Below are 21,411 nucleotides of genomic sequence, written 5' to 3'. Positions count from 1 at the left end.
ACCCAACAACGAAGGGAAGCACGGCCAATCTATACCACTTTCTGGTGGGGATGGACACTCGGAGAAGTGGGATAGCCTTAGAGAGGGAATGGGCAGCGGAATTGGGTCACTAACCATCGGAGGAGGACTGGAGGAAGGCATTCATCCTCACTCATAAATTAAGTATCTCTAGCAGAATACAGGAGCTGAATTACAAGATACTAACTAGATGGTACAGGACGGCAGAGAGAGTCGCCAGAATCTACCCCAAGTACTCGGACTCATGCTGGAGATGCCAATTAGAGAGAGGCACATATATCCATCTGTGGTGGTCGTGCCCAGCGATCTGTCCCCTATGGCAGGAGATAGGAGCTTTGTACACCTGGATTAGCAGGGTGACCATTCAAATGACGCCGGAAGTGGCACTACTGTCGATGTTCCCCGGGTCCCTGTCAAGGGCCAAAAAATCGCTGCTAAGATTTTTCATATTAGCGACACGTCAAGTGAAGATCCCAAGGAGATGGAAGACCCCACTGGCCCCCTCCAGACTAATGTGGTTAGAAGCACTAGATAGGATAGGTTATCTGGAGGAGCTATGTGCAAGAGATAAAATGCAACGTAACAAAGCAGACGGGGCGAACAAGATTTGCAGGACAAGCCAGGTCGGTCCTTCTCCCGCCCCCCCCCCCCCCCCTCCCCTCTTCCACATTCCCTAACTCAATCCACACTAGCTATAAACTCTAAGTACTCTCCTTTTCTTCCTTTACATCTTGAGTCCCTTCTAAAGGGGCATTGCACCTCGCATTTGACTTTGTTAATTGTTAGAAACGGTTCGTAAGGCATAAGCTAGTTTATGACAGAAGATGGAGTTCAAGAACCAAACGCAAAGAAGTGCTAATCAGTTTATTGTTTGCAATCTTAAGACAATACATTATTATAAGACGGCCTGGATTGTAGGCCTCTAGTGTTATATGCGTTATATACATGTATACAAAACAAATAAACACATTTTGAACCATAAATTGGGGCGCCCAGAACTGGACAAAGTATTCCAGATGAGATCTGACTAAGGCCACCTGCACACGGGCGGAAATTCCGCAGCGGGATTTCCCGCAGAATTTCTGCCCATTGAAGCTGCCATAGTATTGCATTACAAAATGCAATCCTAGACAGACGGCCGTGATTTGTCCGCGTAAAAGCACGCGTGGCAAACAAAACGCGGTATGCTGTATTTCCGTGCGGGGCTCGCACGTCGTGCAGCAGGAATCCACATGGCGGCTGTGTGAAAAACTGACCTGCTCGTGTGGCGGTCTGGCTGCATGTGAACGTACCTAATGCTAGTCAGGGAGGGCATACCTGGAATGAAATACATCTGTGGTGTTCGTTGGATGTTCTATATTCTCGGTGTTTCTCTGTGCTCTTTGGATAAGCTGGTCATTCTCTTAGTCCAGAAATGATGTGTGACACACGTGTGCTAGAACGCTCTCCTAGTATGTGGTTCTGTCTTTTCGGTTTAACTTGATTGATCATTGCTTTTTTTTTTTTTTTTTGTTTAAAAGGAAATTAAGATGCAAAATCTTGCTGCACAAGTAACCAGCAGCTTGCTGCAGTTTCCAGAAACCACAGTAGCAGCTCTTCAGGAGGACGAAATTAACTTAGAATCTGTCATGCGTGCAAAGTTTATTACAGGTAAGAAACCTATTAAGGGCTCATGCCCACGGACGGAACGGGATATGCCCGCAGTTTTGCGCTACGGGGATAAACAAAAAGACAGCGCTAGTGATCGCGGAAAAATGATCTTATAAATCGCCCGTGGTGCTCGCATGACATCCTTTCCACAGGATAACTATGGAAAGCGCAGCCTGACATCCACGAGCCGAGAATCATGGCGTGATTAAAATTGCGGCATGCCGCGACTTTGTGGTGAGCCTATTAATTAGATAGGCACATCGCGGAGACCTTGCAGTGCTCCTCCGCGGCGGAATAGCGATATTCCGTCACGGCCATGGACATGTGGCCTAAGGCTGCAAGGCGTACTTTAACGTCCTTTAGCGTCTCGTTATACATGATGAGAGATTGCGGGGCGATCTTTCTTCATACAATGTGGACGCCGGCTGTTCCTTACAGCAGACAACCAGCAGCAACATCATACTGTTAACCCTTTTAATGCTGCAATCAATTCTGAGAGCGGCATTTAAATCCCCTCAAACGATGTTGAGGGGTCCCGCACCCTCGTGCCCACCCTACCTCCCTCCACCTTGTGATGAGATCGCAGAGAGCCGTGCAGGTGTCGTGGAAGCTGGGCCACATCTGAAAGCCCCAGGGCTGTCTTGGCAAAGTGCCTGACAAGTCATGCCTGTGCTTGATGGAATGCTTTCCCCCCCCCCCCCCCCCCCATTTGCGGAGAATAAATCTTGGCATGCTGCAAATTTGTGCGGGATACGGACGGCCAGCTTCCATTGAAGTCAATCGAAGCTGTCTGTCCTGCGGCACTTGGGCAGTGAGTACTGTGGAAGTATCATGAGATCCGCGTCACTCCAGAGCACCAGCGGCTACCGCCTTGTGCAGGAGGCCTTAACCCCTTAAGGACATGGCCTATTTTGGCGTTGAGGGTCAAACAATTTTTGGTATTTTTTCATCTCTTCATTTCATTTTTCAAAAGCCATAACTTTTTTTATTTTTTTTCGTCTATGCGGCCGTATAAGGGCTTGTTTTTTGCGTGGCTAACTTTAGTTTTTATTGGTACCATTGTTGGTTACATAGACTACATGGTATAACTTTTTTTTTTTTTTTTTAAATGACCGTAGGGGGAGAGAACGCAACAATTCTGCCATAGATTTTTTTAAAATGTTAATTATGTAGCATAAATGACACACTACATTTTTTCTGCGGGACGGTACGGTTACAATACTGAAATTCTTATGTTTTTGGTTGTTTTTTTTTTAGGTTTTTCCACTTTTTCACAATAAAAACCCTTTTTTGGGAAATTATTAATCTTTTCTAAACTCACTGCATGCAAAGTGCTATAACTTTTATTTTCCATAGCGTCCATCATGACAGCACACATGGAGGTTGCTCCGCCTGTGATCCTTGGGACAGGAAGAAGGAGCTCTTTAAAAAGCCACCTCCCACCGCTTGACTCCAGTGACTTCCAATTATCACAACGGATACGAGGTCCTTCCTGTCCCAAATGGACACAGGAGGAGTTCTCTGTGCTGGGGGGGGGGGGGGGGGGGGGCTGCGAGCGCTACTCACCAGGGCGTGGAGTATCCGGCCTGGGGAGGCAGCTTCCACGCTCCATCCGGAGGTCAGCATCTTCTGTGGGGAGGGAGCGGCAGGTGCGACTGCTCTGCGCTCCTGCTCCCCGGCGTCTAGCGGCGGCCGGCTTCCAGGTATGGGGCGGCGCCTCGTGCGCGATGATGTCAGACGGGATGACGTTAGACATAGCGCGGGCGCTTAAAGGCGCCAAATTCAAAATGAATGATCCTTCTGCATGTCCTAGGCGTCTCTTCCTTCCAGGCTGAGCAATATGGATAGCGCTGAAGGGGATAAGATTGTGCCAACTGTAAGTAGTCCACTTGGACAAAAATGGGTGACATCTTTGTTGTGAGTAATGAAGTTTTCACACCTGGTATTAGTAATGGCTTCTCCTTATAGGAGGAAGCATTAAAAACTAAGCAGGAGAAAAAAAGGATCAAAAGGTTTGCGTTATGCGCAAAGAAAGTGGACAATAATGCCAAGAGACTCTTTTATGCTCGGACTGCGCTACAAAAATAGTTAAAGACGAGCACCATAACCTATTACAGGGTATTCGGGAAATGGTGCGTGAAGAGGTACAGGCACTAAAAGAGCAAACCTTGGACGCCCAGCCGGGGCCATCCCGGAAAAGGGCCCGCACCGTAACTTATGGGCTCTCTTCACCTGAACATTCCGAGGGAGAGTTTTCAGACAACTCATCGGCAGTGTCAACCCCCACGCCAGAAGGAGATAAAAAGTATTTTTTTCTCAAATCTGGACCTAGAGGAACTAATCTCCGCAGTGTAATGGAGGTCACTGATACGCCGCAGGTCAGATCTGTGCAGGATTAAATGTTTAAGGGGCCTCAGAACCCGCCACAAGAAGTGCTTCCCAGTAAATGAAAACCTGCGAAATATGATCTTGGATGAGTGACACAAACCCAAACGGGGGTCCATCATCCAAAAAGATTTCAGAGAGAGACACTTTTACTGCAGAGGATGCCTCTCTATGGCGAGTAATTCCCAAAGTTGACGTTCCAGTCGCGAAATTGACAAAAAAGACGGCGCTCCACTTTGAGGACTGCTCCCAACTGAAAGATCCTATGGAGCGTAAAATGGAGGGGTTTCTGAAAGGCGTATAGGAATCGGCCTCTACGGTCATAGAGACCAACATAGCAGCCACATCGGTGGCAAGATCCCTACACCTGTGGCTCGATCAGTTGGATTCCCACCCACATTTAAAAACCCCTAGGGAAGAGCTCCTCAAATGCCTACCCCTAATTAAAAAAGCGGCAGCCTTTTTAGCGGACGCTTTGGGGGAGTCCGTGAGATTCGCTGCAAGAAGTGCAGGTCTAGGGACTTCAGCCAGACGGGCCATATGGCTCAGATCATGGGCAGGAGACCAAACGTCCAAGTCCAGGTTATGCACGATCCCTCTGATGGGCGAATACCTTTTTCGGACTAACATTGGACAAAATCTTGGAGAAGGCGGCAGATAAAAAAACTAGGCTTCCCAACGGATTATCTACTCAAGAAAACCATTCCCTTTGCTTTTTCTTGGAATATACTCTCTCCGAAAGGGAAGTCGGGTAGGTAGTCCTACCCGAAAGGGGGTAGAGGGAGAACTTCGGGGTTTCCCTCCAGATCTGACCCAAGATAAAAGAGTTACGGTGGGGGGTAGACTTCTCCAGTACTCAGAAAATTGGCTGCAGATCTCAAAAAGCCCCTGGGTTCTGGAGATAGTCTCTTCAGGCTATAAAATCAGGCTGAACTCGAATCCCCCTGACATTTTCTGCATAACACCACTGCAGCCCCCCCAACCTCCAAGCAAGATTGAAGGAGGGTGTATTTAATTTGATTAAGATAGGAGCGGTTATTCCTGTCCCTGCAGCGGAACAAGGTCAGGGTTATTATTCCCGTTTATTTTTGGTCCCAAAGCCGAACGGCAAGTTTAGAGTTATTTTGAATCTCAAAAAATTGAACGCTTATGTAAATAACCATACGTTTAAAATAGAAACCATACACTTGACGGTCCCATTAATAGGTCGGGGTAACGTTATGTGTACTATAGACCTAAAAGATGCGTATTTCCACATCCCCCATCCATGTGACATTTCAAAAATTCTTAAGATTTTCAGTTTATATGGATAACACCATACATTTTCAATTTATCTGCCTACCGTTCGGTATCTCCTCAGCCCCTAGAGTGTTCACAAAAATCATGACAGAACCAGTTAGGTTCCTGCGGGAACGCAATATCAAAATTGTTCCTTATCTAGACAACCTTCTACTGATCGCAAGTGACACTAAAACCATGAGGGCCCAGTTAGAGGAGACATTACATCTACTCAGAAAACTGGGCTGGATCATTAATTACGAAAAATCTAGCCTAGTCCCAGAAACCAAAAAGAGTTTTCTGGGGATCCTCCTGGATTCAAATAAAAATTGGTCCTTTTTACCCGAATCAAAAGTTTCCCACATTTTGAAAGAGATACGGAATTTCAAAAAGGAAAAAGGTGTCAGTAAGGGAAACCATGCACACCCTGGGCCTAATGACGTCCTGTCTTCCGGCAATTCCTTGGTCTGTTTCACTACAGGTCTTTACAATAAAAATTGTTGACGACCTGGGATCGTTCTCAGGAGTCCTTGGAGGAGAAATTCAAACTACCACTATGGGTAAAAAAATCCCTAGATTGGTGGTTGGCAGCATCAAACCTGAGGAAAGGAGTCCTGTGGGCACTCTCTCCGTGCATCACTATAAATACGGACGCCAGCGGTACAGGATGGGGAGCCCAAGTGGCAGGTGAAGCCTTGCAGGGATCCTGGTCTAGGTTCACCAGTACCCACTCCGCATCCCTCTCGGCGGTCCATTTAAAAGGGACTCAATCAGGTGGTGGACTTCCTGAGCAGGAAAAGACTGGATCCGGGAAACTGGTCCCTCAACCCGGAAGTATTCGGACAACTTACGGACCAGTGGGGGCTACCACAAGTGGACCTGCTTGCCTCAAGAAAAAATGCAAAATGCCGGGACTTCTTCTCCCTAGATCCAGCAGACCAGCCACTAGCTTTTAGATGCACTATCCCAGGAATGGAAAATGCCCCTGGCTTATGCGTTCCCTCCATTACCGCTGATAGCCAGATGCCTGCAAAAAATCGCACGGTCACACCACCGTCATATTCATCGCCCCGGTGTGGCCAAAAAGACCATGGTATCCAATGTTAAATTGGTTGGCAACACAATCTCCGATAGCGCTACCTCTCAGAGAGGATCTTCTGTCCCAGGGCCCAGTTTTGTTCCAGAGAATCCGCTGGCTAAAACTGACGGTGTGGCTGCTGAGAGGCAGAGATTAAAGAAACGGGATTTCCGACAAGGTGATTAATACTTGATTCAAGAGTCGGAAATCAACTACTTCGAAAAAAAGGTCTTATGATTTGGTATACCTCCATGTGTGCTGTCATGATGGACGCTATGGAAAGACAAGAATTATTCTTACCGTTAATTCCTTTTCCATGAGTCTATCATGACAGCACATGCTTTCCTACCCTTGATTGATGTATATAATTTCTGTACATACGATTAATGTCTTTCAGTGCTAATAAAAAAAACTGTTGGACCTCGTATCCGTTGTGATAATTTGGAAGTCACTGGAGTCAAGCGGTGGGAAGTGGCTTTTTAAAGAACTCCTTCCTGTCCCAAGGATCACAGGCGGAGCAACCTCCATGTGTGCTGTCATGATGGACTCATGGAAAAGGAATTAACGGTAAGAATAATTCTTGTCTTTTCCATGGACAGAGCTCTCTGATGGCTTATTGTTTGCGAGACAAGCTGTAGTTTTTATTGGTATCATTTTGGGGTACACTTTTTTAATCACTTTTATTGCGTTTTTTGGGAGGCAAAATGCTAAAAATTCGCATTTTGCCTCAGTTTTTTAGCATTTTTTTTAATGCTTTTTGCCGTGCAGGATAATGACTAGTGACAGCCGGTTCCCGCAGCGGGATAGCGCGAGATCTGCTATGATCTCACGCTATCCCTATGACGTAAGGGTACGTCATTTTGCGGGAAGAACCCCGCTCCCATGACGTACCCTTATGTCATGGGGCAGAAAGGGGTTAAAGAGATCATCCCATGAAAATAAGTTCTGGTCAAACAGGTAGGTGGAGTTGTGGTATGCATGCGTGACTGCCTCTACATTAATTTTCATGGGGCTAACTGAAATGGTGGTTTATTTTAATAAACAGTGAATGGTTGCGCATTGCACCACCGTTCCATTTAGCTTGCCTACTTGGGAGGGTGGGGGTGAGGAGGCGGCACAGTGCCCCTTAATTGTCATACACTTCCCCATCTCCTTGATTTCATGTGTTAACCACCCTATGGGCTTATTTAGACGACCGTATATTGGCTCGGTTTTTATGCCGAGCCGATATACGGTGTCCTTGTGTGCAGGGGGAGCGAATGGAAGAGCCAGGAGCAGGAACTGAGCTCCCGCCCCTTCCCCGCCCCTCGCTACTATTTGCAATGGGAGGGGCGGGATGGGGGTGTAGCTAAGTGCCCATACTTAGCTCCACCCTCGTCTCGCCCCCTCCTATTGCAAATAGTAGCGAGGGAAGGGGCAGGAACTCAGTTCCTGCTCCTGGCTCTTCCATCCTCCTCCCCCTGCAGACAAGGACACCGTATATCGGCTCTGCGTGAAAACCGAGCCGATATACGGTTGTCTGAAATGGCCCTAATGGAATTTTTTTAAAAATTCATCTTTGAAATATGGGAAAGTGTAGTCTTGTGAAAAAGTTATTTTAAATGTTTAAGGCCTCATGTCCACGGGGAAAATCAGGCCCGCTACGGATTCTCCATGGAGAATCTGCAGTGGGTCCCTCCTGCCCCGCGGACATGAGCGCTGAAAATAAGAATAAATCAGAATTAACTCACCTCTCACACGCTCCGGATCCTTCCTTCGCTGCCGCGTCATCTTCTCTGCGTCGCGGCCGGATCTTCTTTCTTCGGCCCAGCGGATGCTCAGGATGACGTCGGTGACGTGCCCCGCGCATGCGCCGGCCCGAAGCAAAATGATCTGGCTGCGACTGAGAGAAGATGGCGCCGCGGCGAAGAGAAGAAACGGAGCGGGTGAGTAAAATCTGATTTTTGTCTCCCGCGGATCCGGACGGCTTCCATAGGCTTCAATAGAAGCCAGCGGGAGCCGTCCCCGCGGGATACCCGCACGAAAATGGAGCATGGTCCAGATTTTTTCATGCTCCTTTTTTTTTTTTTTTAAATCCCTTTTATTGACCATCCGCGGGTATTTATCTACCCGCGGGTGGTCAATGCATCCCTATGGGATGCGGATCCGCAGGCAGGAGAAGAGCTAAAATCTGCTGCGGATTTTAATTCTTCTTTTGCCCGTGGACATGAGGCCTAAGAGGTCTGGACCACTGTAAAAATAAATAAATAAAAATAAATTAACTTTTTGTATGATCCCTGTTTCCTCACAGATTGTGAGCACTACGGAAGTGCCGCGGGACTAACTGCTTCGATTGACTTCAATGGAAGCCGTCCGTAGCAAGCAGGGTCCTCGCTCCTGTTGGAATTGTTCGGTAGTTTACTCTAAGGGCCCTTTTACATGGGATGACTTGTTTGGTGCAGATGTCCGACAGTTCGGCCTAGCAATAATCATTCGGGTGCTTTTACACAGGAGTGGGCATCGTTCAGTGAATGGAGGCGGAGCAGGCGGGGATTGTCCTAGACTTCCACCTCCTTTCACAATAAACACTCAGTCGTTCATAGATGCCTGTCTGTTTACACAGCCAATCATACAGAAACTGAACGACGAACGAGAAGCAAATGAATCCTCTTGTCATCCAGTTGGGGCAGCTTTTACACTGAATTGTGCAGGAATCTGAACGTTTTATTGGGCCATGCACAAGGTACATTACTCTGCCCCATCTGAATTGTGAGGAACTATGGAACAGGTCAATGAAGATTAGCTTTAATAAGTGTAAATGATTAAAATCCTTTTTTTTATTTATTTATTTTTTCTTCAAGGGAGAGCTGGGCTAGCCTGGTTAGCATGTGGACCCCAACTGGAGATAACCAACTCTGTGACGGGTGAAAGACTCTCCGCTTACAGTTTCAGCACCGTGACGGAAAGGCCTCCTAATGTTGTGGCAGTCAAAGAGTTTTCTTGGCAGAAGAAGATCGGACTACTTGTGGCTTTAGTGGAAGTAGAAGGCAGTGTTCTTTGCTTATATGATGTTGGCATCTCAAAAGTTGTTAAAGCAGTCGTGCTTCCTGGATCAGTATGTGCTTCTAAACTTGTTTATATAGTCCTTTGATTAGAAACCTTTCTGTGATGCTAGATTTCTTCTCTTTTGCTTTCAGGTCACTGCTGTTGAAGCCTTAGTAAGTGATGGAGGAGCCAGTGCAAGCACCCATCATTTACACCAGAGTCTAAGATGGTTCTTTGGTGTTGCAGCTGTGGTTACAGATGTTGGACATGTCCTTCTTATTGATTTATGTCTAGACGATATATCTACCAATCAAGATGAATTAGAAGCATCAGGTATTTTTATGTCTGACTCAGAAGTTTTAAAGTAAGCTTTAACAATATTAAATCCTTAGTAAATCAGCATCTAGTGAGTTCAAGATATTCAGAAATGTAGGCTATTCATTGTGTAATCATGATCTTTCCGGTAGTGGACAAATCTGTTTGGGTGATGAGCACACAGGAGTAGGTCTGGTTTTACAGGTACTATTAGAGCCATACAGTATATCGAGGGGCTTATTTACTAAAATTTCAAAAGCCTTGAAGTGTGCCAGTTTGTCAGTGGCTCTGCTGAACAATAAATCTGAATTGTAAGACTCTCTATACTAAGATTAAACTGCATACTTGCAGTAAAGGGGACCCTTGTTGAAAGACGTGGGGGGGGGGGGGGGGGACGCTAACTCGTGAAGCTGGGAATTGGGTTGGGTTAGGAGCTGTGGGGGTGGGGCTTTTGTATGACATGATTGGTGGGGCTGGAACCAGCAAGATGAATGAGCTGAAGCTGTGCTGTTTGCAGCTAAGGCAAAATACATGTGTGTTTGAAGTAAAAACAATGAGGTGGGCTTAATGGGATTGGTAGATGAGTAGTGCAATTTATTTAGCTAACAGATAATATACGACGACCGCAGCTAACATGGTTTGAATTCAGAAAAGAGTCAACATATTAAAATATGCTAAATCAAATGTTGCAGCATATCTTTCACGCCACATGAATTCATCCAGTTAACTGGGAATCATGTCTTTGTGTGCTGTTCATGTGCTTGAAAAACGATTTTGCTCGTTCCCAATAATTTTCAATGTTGGTATGAGCGGATTAACAAAATGTCTGCTGTGATTGGCAGTTTGAGAGTAATTATTTGGCAGTTGTGCGATATTTCGATACGCTGCCCATTCCTCAGAAATTATCATTGATTCTGGAGCGATGACTCGCTGAATTATTGGCAGCAAAGTCGCTGCATCTCTGTTCTTGACAAAAGTGATGAAACCTTTTCAATTATCAGCATCATAGGCTCCAAAAATCCATCTGTCCTGATGCAAGTTGCAGCCGCGATGATACTTTGCTTTCACTAGAAGAGACTCGTCAATTTGCACTTCTTTTCCTGATCCACCAAGCTGAAGAGGCTCCGATAATAACTTCCAGGAGCATACATCTCTGAAGTATTGATAATAGTCCACTGTGGTATGCGCCGCAATATCCAAATGCTGCATTGTTTGCTGAGGTTTTTCAGTCGCCCAATAGAACACCAAATATAGGAATTTGGCGGGCGCAATTTTGGCTCCTTCAATTAAACTATCTTTCAAAACGGGCTGCTTGCTTCTGCAGCTGGGACATCTCCACACATAACCACTAAGTTTACTGGAATCATCTATTTGTGAATATTCCCGTTGACAAGGAATACTTTCTACCTTCCTGTGTAGAAGTTTGTGGCTGCGCAAGTATTTAATAACTGATAAATCATCTGTAAAAAACCCTATTCATTTCAAATATTCACTTTCGCTTCTGCACACATTTTTCTGTCACTATGGTACATAGGTTCCCGCCCAAGCGATTGCCTCATCCAAGCCCCGCCCCAAAGCACCCACCAATCGAATCATAGAAAACCCTGCCCCCAAAGCTCCTAACCCGACCCAATTCCCAGCTTCAGTAGAGCCAGCCCCGCCCCTCGCAGATCCTTCAACCACGGTCCCCTATACTGCAGCTTTGCTAATTAAACCACCTATTAGTTGGCTTAGTTTCCTCAAAGAAGGTGCCAAATTTTGGCGCACGTTTTCTCACAACTTGGGTCACGTCCCAGAATAAGTCAGAAAAACAGTTCGAAAGTGTCTAAATGCACACCGTAAATGTGGTAGATAGTATTTGAGACAGTTTTCTGGCTGTGATGGGATCGAGCGCCAACCTATCACAGCCGGCTTTCGTATACGTATATTTAATAGAGGGGCCCCTCTATCAAATATAGAAAAAAATCTTCAGTTTATCAATGGGGTTTTTGAGTTACTTTATTATGCGCCTACTGCATCTCTGGCCTGTTTTACACAATATACATACTGTCCCAAAAATCTGCTTGTTCTGTGCTCTAAAAAACAAACGTTACTGCTGGCATTACCACAAAATGCATGGCTGGGACTTCCCTTAAACATGCCACACGGGACAGGCGACTATAGTGCCGCCCCTGTTTGAAACATCACCACTGATGTCCGTTTCGGAAGCATGTCATTCTCCCACTGGGACTGCACAGTCTTCTCATTCAGCAATGGGTGGTCTTCTGCTACTCCAACCATGGAAAACCTCTCCCAACTGTCTAAGTCTGTCTGCTGTATACAACATATGTCAGCACTGCACTCCAGGGAACTTCACTGCATTGTCAAAGGCTGTATCCTTGTAAGGAAGTACCACTAAAAACCTATTTTATTAAATGTATTAAAAAACATAAACTGGGCACTACAAAGACAACACACAGCAACTAGGTACCTCCAGACACAGATTCGTTATAGGAGGATAAGGACCTGGAGTTATTTGATACTTGATAAGCGATAAAAAGATTTTTTATGATAACAAACAAAAACACTCTACCCAAGATGGATTCAAGAAAGCAAAGGATAATTCAATATAGGAGCCAAAAGAGCTGGTTTATTCTATGTGTAATTCCATTAGTATGGAGGTATGACATTAACCTACCATCAAGGCGATGGGTCATACCTTTTTCTTTGCTCTCTTGAGCCCTATATCTGGGGGGGTTGCTGGGGTTGCTTGCCTGAAACCTACTAGCTTTATGGCTTGTCTATCTTGAGAGCATGCACAGCGTCTAAAAGTGCTTCTACAACTAGGTCAGGAGAGTTTGACTCATACTAATGTCATACCTCCATACTAATGTCCTCTATGCGAGCAATTTGGACATCTAAAAGTGCTCCTACAATAAGGTCAGGAGAGTTTGACTTATATTAATGTCATACCTCTACACCAATGACCTCTAATGCGAGCACTTTGGGTTGGAATCTAGCACTTTAGCTATTCTTGTCTGCTTAAGTGCAATTAATTGGGTCAGGAGATCAGGACATAATATTATGCCTTATCCCCATATCGATGACCTAAATTCTAACTCGATACGCTAACTACTTTGAGTATCCTTTTTGTGCATGACAAGCATTATACCATCTCTCTAGCGCTCAGATATTTGAGAGCAGTGCCCCCCCCCCCCCCCATATTTTCAGGGACACTCTACTCTACCTCTGTGCGTGTATTGACGGGCATACTTTGAAATAAACACCTCTCGTTATGTACCTACATATATCAACTAGCTATTAACCGCTAGCACACAAGATAAGCTTCCTTGCTTAGAGGTACCTTTTGGCAGGCCCCCAACCCTAAGAGTTACCTTAATGCCCTAATTGAGAGTATAGAACTCTCTTATAATAAGGATATTTATCCTGATCACTACACAAGTTTTGCTGTATTCATCTTAGATACTGCTTTTTATATATCAGTTTGATGTTCTCTCGGGGATTTCTCATTCCCTCTACCTCTGAACCTATGACTCAAGTACTGTATCTCCTGATGATCCAACAAATTAATGGTGAAACGCGTAGAGAAGTACTGACCAACTCTAGTACTGATCTGAGTATTTGTACTGGCTTACTCAAGTACTGATCATCATAAGTGAATACCTAGATGGTGATCCTGTCTTGTCGACACCCATAACAATTCAGGACGCTCAATTGTTGGAGCCTGAGTCCTGATCACTGATAGTGATAGTGCTCCATCACAAGTGAGAGTCCAAATGGTAACCCTGCCTTGTTTACACATAGAATAAACCAGCTCTTTTGGCTCCTATATTGAATTATCCTTTGCTTTCTTGAATCCATCTTGGGTAGAGTGTTTTTGTTTGTTATCATAAAACATCTTTTTATCGCTTATCAAGTATCAAATAACTCCAGGTCCTTATCCTCCTATAACGAATCTGTGTCTGGAGGTACCTGGTTGCTGTGTGTTGTCTTTGTAGTGCCCAGTTTATGTTTTTTAATACATTTAATAAAATACGTTTTTAGTGGTAGTCACGTCTGTGAATTGGGCTTATATTTCTTGATTGACTCTATACTGCCCCCTCTGTGAAGTCTTGTAAGGAAGTATGTGTATAATATAAAGGTGGTGAGGTGAGCTACACAGAGGGACAAGAGAATGGCACACTTAAAAATATGCCAATTATCGTTTAACACAGTGTTTCCCAGAGTCCAGTCAGCACAGACCCCCAACAGGTCAGGTTTTCCTTTAGTAAGAACACCCCGTGGCAATGTCTGAGGCACTGACAATAATTAATCACCTGTGAAACACTGAGGTAATTCTTAAAACCTGACCTGTTGGGGGGTGGGGGGGTCCATGATGACTGGAGTTGGGGAAACACTGATTTAAACCCCAGGTTTCTGGAGCCAGACTAGCTTATGTGGTGGGTGCCTGCTGTATAACAGCTGACACAGGATCACAGAACTGCAGTCTTGACTGTTTAACCATTTTTATCCTGACCAGTATCTGTTGCCCAGGATACCCACTGATCACGGTTTGCTGGCCTGCTGAACTCCTATACTGAGCTAGTTTCTGCAGGAAGCAGACTTCTCCATTCTTACTGCAGTGACCAGGCTTGGTATTGCAGGCACTGAAGTGAAGGGGAGAACAGCTGTTTGCTTTCTGCAGAAAGCAGCTCAGTGCATGAGTGTAGCAGACAGCTGATCAGTGGGGGTCCTGGGCGCTGGACACTTATGAATCTAATGATCTGTCCTGAGGCTAGGCTGTAATAGCTTACAGCTGAACAACCCCTTTAAATCCCTATATAAGTGTAGTAGTGCACTACCCAGTGTAGCTTCTACCTGCTGACACTCCTGGTCACATGGTATGACATCATAAAAGGTCCTGCTACTACAGGACCTTTCATCTCTCTAGGGAAGACGGAGGACCTGTATCAAAGGCAGGTGAGGTGTGACGATAAGTGATTCTTGCCCTTCAATTTGAATTAATTTAAAAGGGTGAACTCTGCAGATCCACAGCAAATGATCTACATGTAAACTCGCACCCTAAAGAGGTTTTCCCAGGTCTAAAGTATTGTTGACCTATTGATAATAGATTGGCACAAATCTGATGCTCAGGATCTCTGCTTATTGGCTTTGCTTGGTTGAGCACTGCTGTCAATTCGTCTTCTACCAGGCACAGTGCTGTAGGTTGTATTGCCGCTCAGTCTCATTTACATGCTCTCAAGCTATGGGGGCAATGAAAATGATGTCACAGGCTTGAGAAGAGGCCACAGTGGTCACTGGAAGCTAGTTCAAGAACTTACTGTTGGAACTTTTTTTTTCCCCCTCATTCCTTCCTGAGATGGAATAGTTTAACCAATTTACCCAAAAGTGGTTAGATTTAGAAAACCGTCCAGCAAAATAATTGACATTAAAATAGTTTTGGCTCACCACATTCCAAGTGTAATTAACCAGAGCCAGTATGGGTTTGTAACAAACAAGTCATGCCAGACTAATCTAATTTCCTTCTATGACAGAATCACCGACTGGGTTGATCAGGGAAATGCGTTAGATATAGTTTTTCTTGACCTCAGTAAAGCATTTGACAAAATATCTCATACTATACTTATTGAAAAAATGACCAAAAATGGGGTTGACGAGGCAACTGTTAGGCCCTCTGTTCACGGCCGTGACGGAATATCGCTTGCGATATTCCGCCGTGGAGGAGCAGGGGAGAGAGCTGTCAGGTCTCCGTGCTGAGCCTATATGGCAGACAGGCTCATCGTGGCATGCCACGATTTGAATCCTGTGAACGGAGAATCGCTATGATTCTCCGCTCGTGGACAGCTTTGCTATGGAAAGTGTTCACTGCGTTACCCGCGGCCGGATTATCGCTGAGGGTAACGCAATGAACTATTGCCCGTGGACAGAAGCCCTTAGGTGGATTCACAACTGGATGAGTGATTGTACTCAGTGGTCATAAATTGCTGCACATAAAAGTGGAAGAATGTATCAAGTGGGGTACCACAAGGCTCTGTCCTAGGCCCAGTGTTCAACATTTTTATACATGATTTGGAGGAGGGAAACTGATCACAAAGCTAGGAGGGATAGCTAACACTAGGGAAGCTGGAGAATATTCAAAAAGATCTAGAAAAGCTTGCACAGTGGGCAGCGACTAACTATGATATTTAAGGAAAAATTCAGTCGTACATCTGGGCAAGAAAAATGAAGCAAGCACATACAGAATGGGAGGAATTGGGCTAAGCAGCAGCACATGTGAAAGACTTGGGTATACTTATAGATCATAGACTGAACATGAGTGAACAAAGGATGCAGCAGCCAAAAAGGCAAACACAATTCTGGGATGTATTAAGAGAAGCATAGAGTCTAGATTACGTGAGGTCCTTATCCCAGTCTACTCTTCCTTAGTCAGACCTCATCTGAAATACTGTGTCCAGTATGTCCAAAAAGACATTGACAAACTGGAGCAAGTTCAGAGAACAGTTACCAAGATGGTGAGCGGTCTACAAATCATGACCTATGAGGAACGGTTAAAGGATCTGGCAATGTTTAGCTTGCAAAAATGAAGGCTGAGAGGAGACTTAATAGCTGTCTCCAAATATCTGAAGGGTTGTCACAGTGCAGAGGGATCAGCCGTATTCTCATTTGCACAAGTAAAGACTAGAAGCAATGGAATGAAACTGAAATGGAGACAAAAATTAGATATTAGAAAAAACTTTCTGACCGTGAGGGTGATCAATGAGTGGAACAGGTTATCGCTGGATGTGGTGAGTTCTTCTTCAATGGAAGTGTTGAAACAAAGGCTATACAAATATCTGTCTGGGATGATTTAGTGAATCCTGCGCTGAGCAGGGGATTGGACAGATGACCCTGGAGGTCCCTTGCAACTCTACCATTCTATTATTTTATGCCATAAACTGAAGTTATTGTACTAAAAGGGTTAAGGAAAGTCGTCCCCCCCCCCCCCCCCCCCCCCCTCTACAGAATTTGAACAGCTGTTCATGTACTTCATGGGCTTTTACCATTCACCAAGCTAGGCCATTGACACTTCTTGTTCTATTCTTTTGTAGATCTTGAAGTTATTAGTGGGATTCCAGCCGAAATTCCAAAACTTAGAGACGCTGCTAATAGAGAGAGACGACACTTGTGTCTTCAGTTACTGGCCCCATCTGGCACCCCGGTAACCACTGTTGGCTATATAAGTAGAACGAACCAGCTGGCTGTAGGATTTTCTGATGGATACCTTTCCTTATGGAACATGAAAACTTTAAGACGAGAGTAAGTATGATTGTTTTATTTTAATGTGTTGTGCTTGGGTTAGACTCCAAACTGAACTTAATGCCCCTTTTATGTCTGCCTACAATTCTCCAGCCAACAATTCTGTGGTGATGAAAGCACTTCAGCCTGTGCCCAGTTTCCTTACACTCCCCGCCCCTCCAACTGGCTGTAATTTTAGTAAATCATGTCATTGGCGGAAAGTAGGAAGACCGTTCCCGCAGATTGTTACTTCTCACAGATATGCAAATATGTAGATTAAACACAGGCAGAAAAAGAAATACAAAATTTAAAGGCCCTCTTACATGGGAAGATTTCTTTTGTTTGCTCAAAATTATGTGCTCCCGCAGGGTTTTTAACTATGCTCATAGCATGTAAGAGCATGCATAAACTGAATGACTAGACACCTCGTTCGGTGTGAACAGCAACTGGTCAGTACTGCTGCTTACAGAGAATGGAGAAGGGTGGGGAGACAATTTGTTTTTTCAATGTAACTGACCCCTAACTTATTTTTTCTAGGTATCATGTTCAGATTGAAGGTGGTAGAGTTCCTGTGTACTCAGTTACTTTTCAAGAACCTGAAAATGACCCCCGAAATTGCTGTTACCTTTGGGCGGTTCAAACAAGTCAAAGGTAATTTATCGTTTAAAAGGGTGTTCTAAGTGCTAATGCCGCATATGCGTATCTATTGGATTGTTTAAATGCTTTCCCTTCAACTTTAGTATTGCAGAAAGGTTTAGAGTTGACTTTTAGTCTCTTTCTCTCTAGCGGCAGAGATTTAAGCTTTCATCTGCTGCAGTTGGCTTTCGGTGACAGAAAATGCTTGCCATCGGGACAGATTATGTATGAGGTACGGTGTGTTTGTGGCTTTTTGTATTTTTTTTGGTCATATGCATTGAGAAAACTGACTGTTTACAGTGCTGTCTGTAATAACCTTTCGAGGAAAACTAAAAGCAATTTTTCTGTAAATGAATTGATAGCTGGGAAGTGCAATGATTACCAGGAGTTGGCTGAATGAGTTGTGACCTGTTGGCTTTTTTTTTTCTTACAGAACTTGGAATACTGTGAGGAAAGGTATAACCTGGATCTTTCGGCTAATACTTTGTTTTTTAGAGGTCAGACAAACAGCATGAAGTTACTGGGCTGTCAGACTGTAGAGAAAATTCGTATCCATAATGAAAGAGAAGATGGTCTCCACCATGATGGTTTGTCTCCTACCCTTGTCTTTGCATTCAGAGTAATTGAACCGCAGTTTGTTTTCCAGAGTCACTTTGTTTTTCTCTGGCTAATTAAGCATAGCTATTGATAGACCCCATCCTATACTTAAATTTGCTACCACACTTTTTTTCTGTACAGTCCAAAACTTGATAAGGCCTGATAATGACACATGTTTACAAGATATATACTTTAATTCACTAATAATTGTATGATGTGTTCTTGAACCAGAGAGCTTCATAGACATGGATTCTGATAAGGCCTTTGATGGGACAAATTTTGTGATCACGTGGATACAGGGTGTAAATACACTCATTCACTGTGTAGCAGTAGAAAATTCAATGAGGTATGATGACTTGGAAGCCACAGTAGGTGTGGGCTATCAAATCTAACCACGATTATCGAAAAGCCCTTGAGTGCATCGTAACCGTTTTTATATTTTAGGGCTTGTTCACATCGGTGCTGTAGGGTTCCCTTTATTTTTTGTTATGGGAGCAAGCAAACCGTCATATGATGGAAGTGAACTCTGCTGAACAGATCCTATTGACTATAATAGGGTCCGTTTGCATAGCACTGCATGTATTGCTATTTCATCCTGTTTTTTTAACGGAGTTCAACTGCAGTGGTTCTGAATGGAACCTCAGACACAGTAGTAGTAGTAGTAGTAGTAGTAGTAGTGTTATGTGTATAAATTTGTAAAAATATTTTACTTTCAGTTACATCGCCTGATACCAGCGTGTCGATTTTTAGCTGGCAAGTTAATACTTATGGGCAAAATAAATCTTCAGTTTACATGGGAGTGTTTGATATAAATCGTTGGTATCAAGCACAGATGCCAGATTCTTTAAGGTAAGCGGTTCAGTTTCTGTCAAGTGTTCCTATCCTATACACGTATATATCCCCATTTCAAAATGTTTTCTTTCATTTTTACAGGCCTGGTCAATTTCTCAGAAACTGTTCATATTTTGCGTTCTGGTCTTTGGAAGCCTTGACAAACCTGACTGAAGAGACAATATTTGACATCCTTGTTCATGAGCGTAGTCTCAGCAGAGGAGTCCCACCTACGTATCCACCTCCAGAGCAGTTCTACTTTCCAAGCACCTATAATTTTGGTATTTTAAGTCTTTAATGATTTGCGTGTGGAATTTAAACGTTTAGCAACATAAAAAAATTCCAGCATCCATTAAAAATCAAACTTATTAAAAGCTAGTTAAGATCCCATGGGGGAAAAAAAGAGGGACAAACCGATTTTGATGCATTTCGAGCTGTCATGCAGCTCTTCAAGCTCATTCCCATGAGTGTAATTTTACCGCTTACTACGCAGCGAATGAAGTCAATGTAAGTACATTGATTTTTTTTTTCTTCATTCACATTTGCATACATACGTTACGTACAATATGCGCATGAAAAACTGCAGCATGTAGTATTTCATCGCGTATTATGGATGTACAGCCCTACTTGGTATAGGTTGCGTATTAAACGCAGTACATACACAATGTACATGTTGTACAACATTGTGTATGTTGCACATTGAATACGCAATGGTGCTATGAGAGCAGAAAAGTTAATAAGTGTCTCACTGTGCATGAGATAAGCTGTTGGTGCACAATTTCTGCCCTATACAGCGACAGCTCGCTCACGCAGTGGTGAAACTGCTTCTTAAGCATGCAGTTGTGGGAATGAACTCTTTCTAGAGATGAGCGAGCACCAAAATGCTCAGGTGCTCGTTACTCGAGTCGAACTTACCGCGATGCTCGAGGGTTCGTTTCGAGTAACGAACCCCATTGAAGTCAATGGGCGAGCATTTTTGTTTATCGCCGATGCTCGCTAAGGTTTTCATTTGTGAAAATCTGGGAAATTCAAGAAAGTGATGGGAACGACACAAACGGATAGGGCAGGCGAGGGGCTACATGTTGGGCTGCATCTCAAGTTCCCAGGTCCCACTATTAAGCCACAATAGCGGCAAGAGTAACCCCCCCCCCCCCCCCCCAATAATTTTTACTTCTGAAAAACCCTCATTAGCAAGGCATACCTTAGCTAAGCACCACACTACCTCCAACAAAGCACAATCACTGCCTGCGGGACTAGTAACAATTCTGAAGCCGCAGTATAGGGGGAGCACAGTATTAGTTATATCCATTTCAGTAGTAGTAGCAGTCAAGACAGGCCACAGTAACATTCCCGTTGCAGCAGTTTAGGGAGATAACAGTCTCTTTCACATTTCAGTAGTTGCAGTATAGACAAGGCCCCAGTTACATTTATGTAGCAAAAGTGTAGGCCAACCCCACACACCTTGCTGTAGCATGAGTGCAGGCGAAGCCCATAAAAATCACTAGGATTACACTGTAGGCGAGGGCCCAAAAAAATTGGTGTACTAATGTACCTCAGAAAAATTGCCCATGCCCAACCAAGAGGGCAGGTGAAACCCATTAATTGCTTTGGTTACTGTGGCTTAATTTGTAACTAGGCCTGGAGGCAGCCCAGTTAAAATAAAAAAAATTGGTTCAGGTGCAAGTTTCAACGCTTAAATGAAAATTGAAACGTATAAACATTGTTTACAAAAGTCATATGACTGAGCATTGTGGGCCTAAGAAAAATTGCCCGTTCGGCGTGATTACGTGAGGTTTCAGGAGGAGGAGGATGAATATAATACACAGACTGATGAAGCTAAAAGGTCCCCGTTTTTGATGGTGATAGAGAACGATGCTTCCATCCGCGGGTGCAGCCTACGTATTGTTTAGGTATCGCTGCTGTCTGCTGGTGGAGAAGAGAAGTCTGGGGAAATCCAGGCTTTGTTCATCTTTATGAGTGTAAGCCTGTCGGCACTGTCAGTTGAGAGGCGGGTACACTTATCTGTGATGATTCCCCCAGCCGCACTAAACACCCTCTCTGACAAGACGCTAGCTGCAGGACAAGCGAGCACCTCCAGGGCATACAGCGCGAGTTCGTGCCACGTGTCCAGCTTCGACAGCCAGTGGTTGTAGGTGGCAGAGGCGTCACGGAGGACGGTCGTGCGATCGGCTACGTACTCCCTTACCATCCTTTTACAGTGCTCCTGCCGTCTCAGCCTTGAATGGGGAGCGGTGACAGTCTTGCTGGGGAGCCATAAAGCTGTCAAAGGCCTTGGAGAGTGTTCCCCTGCCTGTGCTGTACAT

At 44.5% G+C, this 21,411-nt stretch overlaps 1 protein-coding gene across 1 annotated transcript in view; it reads left to right on the top strand.

Moving 5' to 3' along the window:
* The window catches only part of AHCTF1 (AT-hook containing transcription factor 1), a 220,573-nt gene that overhangs the window by 6,958 nt on the left and 192,204 nt on the right, over positions 1-21,411 (top strand). Inside the window, 9 exon segments of the mRNA XM_066596053.1 lie at positions 1,539-1,668; positions 9,250-9,503; positions 9,586-9,766; positions 16,837-17,044; positions 17,561-17,674; positions 17,810-17,891; positions 18,093-18,246; positions 18,973-19,105; positions 19,190-19,368. Of these exon segments, the coding sequence (XP_066452150.1) occupies positions 1,548-1,668; positions 9,250-9,503; positions 9,586-9,766; positions 16,837-17,044; positions 17,561-17,674; positions 17,810-17,891; positions 18,093-18,246; positions 18,973-19,105; positions 19,190-19,368 (1,426 nt within the window). The 5' untranslated portion in view covers positions 1,539-1,547.

This window comes from Eleutherodactylus coqui, chromosome 3, assembly GCF_035609145.1.
Source record: "Eleutherodactylus coqui strain aEleCoq1 chromosome 3, aEleCoq1.hap1, whole genome shotgun sequence".
Classification (NCBI taxonomy): Eukaryota; Metazoa; Chordata; class Amphibia; order Anura; family Eleutherodactylidae; genus Eleutherodactylus; species Eleutherodactylus coqui.
This window is presented reverse-complemented; position numbering and strand designations above follow the sequence as displayed.